General features: G+C 40.3%; 1 protein-coding gene across 1 annotated transcript in view; it reads left to right on the top strand.

The window, feature by feature from the left end:
• The first annotated feature begins 3,204 nt into the window (after positions 1-3,204).
• Positions 3,205-7,826, top strand: part of LOC107559762 (uncharacterized) — a 21,540-nt gene continuing 16,918 nt past the window's right edge. Inside the window, exons 1-2 of the mRNA XM_016243709.1 lie at positions 3,205-3,945; positions 6,884-7,141. Coding sequence (XP_016099195.1) covers positions 3,623-3,945; positions 6,884-7,141 — 581 coding nt within the window. The 5' untranslated portion in view covers positions 3,205-3,622. The remainder of the gene's footprint in view (positions 3,946-6,883; positions 7,142-7,826) is intronic.

The raw sequence follows: 7,826 nt of genomic DNA on the forward strand, positions 1-7,826 counted from the left end.
TTTTTTTTTAAACAAAACAACATTTGAAGGCTCAATGACTTGTTTGTGATTTACTGGATAAAGGATAAGGATTTTAAAGAATGTTTTTACTCACAAATTCTACACAAAATGTTTTAAAGTTTTTTCAAATTTAAAATAAATAAACATAAGATAATAAAATAATAAAACAGTGAACTAAATTTAAAAAAGATCTTTATTTTAAGTTGTTTCATGCTAGATTTGCCATTTTAAATCATCTTAAGGCCCTCTTGAAAGTCCTAGTGGACCCTGCCTCCCAGTTGAGAATCACTACTATAACCCTATTGTTACGGAGCTGACGAGACGTGAGACGTGTGGATCCATTCGCAAAGCTTTTATTGTGGAGAAGACAGAGACGTGGTCATAAAGCAGGCAGGGTCAAACAGAGGCAGATAGGTATATGGCGGGCAAAACACAAGAATAATCCTAGGGCTAGCGTGGGTCGATGAACTGCAGACAGAATCAGAAGGGGCAAGACTAAGGGAGAAATCCAGGAAACCAGGCGAAGATCAGAAACTGAGAAAACGGCTAAGGCTAAGGCTAAGGCTGGGAAATGACTGAGGGCTCTGTAGTGTAGCTATCGCTAGGGGAGTGATAATCGCTGAACAATACTCGACCGAGGCAAGGGATCAGAGTGAGTGTTAAATAGTGAGGGAGTGATATGAAACAGCTGGGTGCAATCAGTGTACAGCTGTGTGCAATCCGTGCTGAGTGCAATCAGTGCAATGCATGATGGGAAATGTAGTCCGGGGTGATGTGCAACAGAGTGTAGTGCAAGAGTCAATGCAATAGGAAAGGGTGACCTCTGATGGCTAACAGATGAAAGTTCATGGACCGGATTCGTGACAATCAGTATATACGGCAGAATTAGTCACCATTCAGATGGCACTTGAATGGTTTGAGGGGAGATGGCAAACTCAGGAAGCTTTAATTTGTTCAGATTCAATGGCATCACTTTCAAGCTTGAAAATTTTACAGTCGTGTAGGAAAGATATTCTATATAAAATGATCAATATCTCTAGCAGTATAAGTCAAATGGGAAGTGTAGTGCAGTTTTTATGGACACCAGCACATGTAGGGATACGAGGGATTGAAACAGCAGACATAATGGCTAAAGAAGCAATTAAAATGGATAATATTAGCGTAGCAGGCACTTTAAGCAGGGCAGAAGGAAAGTCTGTGATTAAGCAAGTTTGTAGGAGTAAGTGTATCTAGACAGTCAGATCTTTTGCCACTTTTTTATATAACAAACTAATAATAATGCATGATGTCCTGTTTATAATGCTATTAACACAGGCATCTTCTCTGAGTCATCCTCCATTCCTCTTTGATTGACAGGGCAGATGGCTCTCTCATGCATTATAGGCCAGGAAGGCTGGCTGAGTCCCAATTACCAAGACCAAATGATCCGCTATGGGTATTGCCCAGGCTCCAGCCCACATTCCTGCAGAAAAATCCTGGGATCTGGGACTCCCTATTTGAGATGACTGTTCCCGCCTGTCCCAGTATGAGGCAATCAATACCTTAGACAGTGTGAAATAGACAGGATTTACTACAGCAAAAGAGAAACCAATACAGTCTTGAGCTTTAAGCCTGGCTCACACTACAGGATTTTTAGCCCGATTTAGCCCCGATTTCCCCCTCCCGAGAATCGGAGCAAAAATCTTGTCGAACCCCTTGATCACTCCCGATGTTCGGCGCCGATTATCTGGTAATGTGAGGCATTCAAAGATCGAATCTTGCACCTCCCGATCTGCTCGCACACAAATCGGGGCCACCCCGATCATATCAAACATGTTTGATATTTAGGATTGAAATCGGGATGATGACGGCTATATGATTATGTCAGTACTTTCACAAATTTTGTGCGACCACAAAACAGCTGCTGTACGGCCCCGTTAGATAGTGGAGATGGAGGAAACTGCTTCTTGGCGTTTTATAGTAACACGACTGTCTGTATAATGTGTCGAAAACGTATCACAGCCGTAAGGAGAAAGAGAAGCGCTGGAGTGAAATCGCCTCAGTTTTGAATGTACCCGGTGAGTGTAGAAAGCAGCTAGCACGCTAGCTAACATATGTAAACATCCCTGAAATATCAATGACGATCTGCTGCATGAGATCACATGAGGCGCTCCCTCTGGCATGATAATCTTAATAATATCTTGTAGTGTGTGATGCGCCACAATGTTAAAATCTTGTAGTGTGTGCATGTTTAAGATTTGAGGGAAGATAATCTGCAAAGATTCTCCTTATGTGTGTGTTGCAACCAGATTTCATAATCGGTTAGGATTTTAAAACTCCTGTAGCGTGAGCCCGGCTTAAATGGCAGAACTGCTGGAACTCATGTAAAAAAGGAAGACATTTTTATAGAATACAAAGTAACATAAAACCAGGTCAAATTAATCATTATATAAATAGGAAGGACTTTGTTATATATACAAGATTAAAAATAGATCATAGGCCTACTAATCTTAATGCAGCACTTCATATAATCGGCAAACATAATTCTGGTTTATGTAATGTCTAGGAAATAGAAACGGTTGAGCATGTTTTGATTAGATGTAAAAAAAAAATATGAACAGGAAATAACTGAACTTATAAGAGATATGCAAGCTTTGGGTATTTTTGGAATTTACCTTATATAATATTTTAAAGGCAGGAGTAGAATTTAATAAAATAATTACAGCATTAATGAAGTTCTTGAGAAATAGCGGTCTAAAGAACAGAATATAGAAATCTTCTTTGTGTTCCATCTTCGTCACACTCCAGTACAGTAGGTGGCGGTATGCACCTTTCCAGTTGTTTTGCAACCCGCCAATAAATTCGAAGAAGAAGAAGTAGCGCAGCGCAGAGCAGGACAGCAGCGCTGAGCAGACACGCAGAACACGAACTCATGCTCATTATAGCTGATCTTAAGTATTTACCGTGGCATATGTTATTGTTATATTGAGTTATTTCACGGCTAATGACTCGCTGTCTGCCATATCATAAAATGTGCTTCAGTCGCGTTTAGTGTAGTAATTGCGCCATCTTGTGGGCTATCAAAGAATGACTGCTCTAATTATTTGCACCGACATGGCGTTCAACTGCCTTAATTTGTAGTTTAATTTTATACTCGAAAGGATTGCTATTGCATGATAATTGTTTGTAAATGTTATTTTAATAATAATAATACTTATGTAAGATTATTTTTGTATTCTGTTCAGAAAAGTAGCTTCGCGTCGGGTGGTTCTTCCGCGTCGTGTATTTTAACTTTTTTAATGCACGGCAAACCGTTGATTATCCCTCGCATATTTGTTTGTATTTTTAATGTATCATCTCATATACTTGTCCATGTCCATTCTATTAATTTATTATTCTAATTGTATCAGTTAATGGTAAATGTTTGGAAAACGAGCAGCGGTTGTCGGTCAGGAAAATTAACCGAAATGAGCACCCCTACAATGTTTGTTATTAATTGGCATTTTTTAAGTCACATATTGAGTTCTCTTGTATCTCTATTTGTTCACATTTCTCATTTCCGTTTTGTTACAGATTCAGTGAAAGTGTTGAAAGCAGTCTCTTCATTAAAGCAGCAGAGATTGAGAAACAGACAGGAGAGCAGATGCCGAAACTGTTAGCATCAGTCTGCAGCAGATCTTTTCTGTATGGACTGACTAACATTAATCAGAGTGATTTTCTGCTGGATCTTTACTCACTTGTGGAGAACTATGAGATAAACAGGAGTTTAATTCCAGAAGTACTGCCCGTTTTCCATTCAACACCTGATGTCTGGTTCATAGATCTCTCACAGAGAAGGATCTCCGTCCTTCTGGAAGTGCTGAAGCTCCAGACAGAGAAGAAAATAGTATATCTGAGAGGATGTTTAGAGGAAGAGAGTGAAGTCATGAGTTTCCTTCAGTGTCTGCAACACATCTCACAGCTGAGGTGAGAGGTTCTTACTCTGGTTGGCCTTTTCTTGTCTTTAAGCATGGCTTTCGAGTCCTCAGGCCAAAGTCGCGGGAATGTATTTTGAGCTGGGGGGCTGAGAAATAAAACGGGGGGTGGGGGGTCACGTTAGAAGACTGGCACTATCCCTGCGTTTTATTCAGAAGGGCTCATCCCTTTGTAACCGAGCGCTACTCAGCGATTGCACTAGATTCCGACTACGCTGTCTGGGTTTTATACCCACAGAAATAACTGAACACAGCAACACAAGTTCAGTAGCCCATAATGAAGGAAGAACAGAGACGTGGCCTTTAAGTTTAACACTTTTAATAACAAGCAGTAGGTATTGTTTAGATGGATGATCAACTTTAATATAGTGTAAAAAGAGGGAATCACAACTTTAAAAGGTCTGGACTTTAGGCCAAATATTAAAATCATAACCCACTAACTTAAAATGTATGGTTACCAAACCTGCTGGAGGAAAGGGGAGAATCACAAGGCCACAGATCCCACACACACAACACGTGCACTGATAAACGAATCATTAATTAACAGCTTTAAAAATCACTCAAAGCCGTGATTCCCATTTACTTACATTATATGACTGACAGACTGCAACAGTTTGACTTAAAAATCTCCATTTGTGTTCTACTGAAGAAACAAAGTCACCTACATGTTGGATGCCCTGGGGGTAAGCAGATAAACATAAAATTTTCATTTTTGGGTGAACTATCCCTTTAACACCAAAATAAACAATATAAAAAACAAATATCTTTATACAAACTTACAGCAAAGCAAGGGCCACGCTCATACCTCACTATGGGGTTTCCAGAATCATGACACCGGAAGGGGATAGCGGAAGTCAAAACATGAAGTTGTTACGCAAGCCACTACTCTTTGCGCTATTTATAAGGCAAAATAAATACTGTACATGCGCCCCACCCAACACACCATCCTTATTAACTCGGTCACACCTTCAAAGGGTTTACCCTCCGGAGTGAGAGCTTTGAAGGGTGTAGGGGACCAAACAACTGTTTCTTGAAGTGCCCTTCTGCGTCATCATCACGTGCCCATGCGGAGGCGCCGTCATCATGCAAAGGATCATGGGAGCCAGAAGTGTCCATCAGTTGTACCCTCCGAAATCCTTCATTCAGAAGGGCCCTTTGAAGTGGCCAGTTTTGAAAACTTCGGTTTGGAACGACCCTTCAATGTGGCGGCCATGATTGTTTTCACTCCGAAGTGCCCTTCGGAGGGCGATATATCCCGTTTGCACCTACTAGGAAGAAGAGCAATAAGACGGCATTATAAAATGAAAAGGTGTGCTTTTTTATTTTGAATGGCGAAGACGTGCTCACCCACAGACGTTCACAGGTTCATTTTGAAGTATTAGCAAAACAACAAAGCTAATGCTTTTCACAGAACTTACGTAATTATCCATTATACATTGTGATATAGCCTGGTTCGTTGGTCTGTTGGATCGGATTGCTTTCTCACTACAACCGAACCGCTCCAGAGTTCGTTTTCAGTTGAGCCAAGACCACCTCATTCAGGGCTCTCGGACCGATTGTTTTGGCATGGATCCGAGCATGATTGCTGTGTTCACATATGGCCAAACGAACCAAGCTAAGGGGGGAAACGCGCCAGGTTCCGAAACAACAGGCCAGGTGTGAAAGCACCCTGAGAGTTCAGAACCTGGATGAGGAGGGTCTTCAGACATTTCTCTGCGAAGTGGGAGCCATCTTTAATAGCAGACCAATAACTACCCCCTCCAATGACCTGAATGATTTAGAAGCCCTCACACCTAACCACCTGCTGCTTATGAAGGTAAAACCTGCTTTGCCCCCTAGACTCTTCCAAAAGGAAGACCTCTATGCACGAAAAAGATGGAAACAGGTGCAATACATGGCTGACCTCTTTTGGAAGCGATGGATAAGAGAATATTTACCAGAGCTTCAAAGGCGTCAAAAATGGATGAAAGTATCCTGAAATTATAAGCCTGGAGATATTGCCTTAATTGTAGATGAATCAGCACCCAGAAATTAATGGGTAATGGGAAGAGTTACCAAAATGATGCAAGATGAACATGGACTCGTTCGCAGAGTTCAAGTTAAGACAAAAACAAGCGAGCTTGATCGACCCATCACAAAGATCTAATCAGCTGTTGCTTGAAATCCCAGATATCATTCATCAAGAATAATAATTGCTCTGCTATAGAATATGGATATTAAATGATGATTGTCTTATTGTTATAATTGTTTCTTCTTACAGAATACAATTAGAGGCCGGGAGTGTATAGGCCACATAATGTTCAAACCCTATTTGCTTATTTTATGTTTCATAATAGTATATTTTTTTGTGTTTATTTTATAATTTTGTTTTCAATATTATGTTTCTGGACTATGTGGTTAATATTTAACATTGTGTCTCTTTAAGAAATGGTGATGGTTAGAAAATATAGTATTTAAGCCTATAGGGGGCATAACTTCCTTGGTGATCAGCTGTGGAAGCACATGGTTTTTGTACTGTGTCTTTTTGTTTTGTGCTTGTTGGATGTTTGGTAACCTGAATAAATCAATTTGGATCAAAGGCAAGAAGATGCGTGTTGATACTTTACTGACAGATTTTCACCAAACGATGGAACTTATAAGCGGTACCTCACCCGTCCTCCCTCATTATCCTTCTCGTTTGTGTCCTTCTGTTCTCTGTTCTGTGTCTGATTGTCATCTAATGCACCCGTGGGTTCTCCCTGCATGTTTTGGTCTCTGCCCTGCCTTGCCTTGTCTTGCCTTGTTGTGTATTATAATACAGGCCACAAAGTTTTTGTTATAAATTTGAACATGTTTAAGTTCTTAATGAGTCTTTTAGAATTTGCTCATTAAATGCAATGTATTGTCATGTTATGTAGTGATTGTAATCAAGTATTTATTGTGTTTTTCAGGTGTTCTGAGAAGTGTTTGTTAACTCTAGTTAAAGCAGTCCAGTTAAGAGAGAATTCAGAGCTGGTGACTTCACTGTTTGAGGCTGTTGGCTTCTCCCTCAGCTTGGAAAGTCATTTACCCAGCAAAACCTGCAGGTCTGTGGGGAGTTTCTTACGTTTCTCTTCTGACAGACTCGACCTCACTCTAAAACCTAAAGCTGTCTCTGTCAGAGGAACACGGCTTCTCTTCAGACACATCACAAACATAAACACACTCAGGTACAGACAGCATTATAAATTAACTTCAAGGCACAATATGTAAGTTTCACTCCTAGAGATCATGTATTCAAAACGATAACAAAGATGTAGCTGGAATCATGGGATTTGTCGTGTTCACCTCCACAGCCGTTTTCATTTATGGTGTTATTTTCGGCGACAGAACCCTTAGCCAGTGATCATGCATAATTGTGGTACATCGTGAATGTGTAAAACTAACAGCTGTGGCTTGCTAGATGCTACCAGAGATAGTTGGCTTTGGCGCTACTACTACATCTTCCACATTTTTTCAAGAAGTGTGCTGTGTTTCCTAGGGCTGCACGATAAATCGAAATGGAATCGATTCGACAGAAACTGCGATTGTCATGCATATTTTTCAGTAATGCATGGTTCTGTGATCAGCAGTAAATCTCCATACAAAGGCCAGAGGGCGCTCTCGCACTGAAACTTCAAAACACGCCTGGAAACCCAGGAAATCCCAATAGCGGTAGCTGGATAAACAGAAGATTTAATTGATTCAACGTGACTAATGAACACACGAGTTATTATAATTTTAATTAAAATAAAGTATATTTATAATGCAATGTCTTTATCACTGCTTAGAATACGATGAAATATGTTGCGTGCCTTATTCAGTGTAAAAAGCCGCATCATCTCACAGAAGGATTTCTTTCAAACACTCGACTGA

The sequence above is a fragment of the Sinocyclocheilus grahami genome, unplaced genomic scaffold (genome assembly GCF_001515645.1).
Source record: "Sinocyclocheilus grahami isolate Dianchi unplaced genomic scaffold, SAMN03320097.WGS_v1.1 scaffold22.1, whole genome shotgun sequence".
NCBI lineage: Eukaryota > Metazoa > Chordata > Actinopteri > Cypriniformes > Cyprinidae > Sinocyclocheilus > Sinocyclocheilus grahami.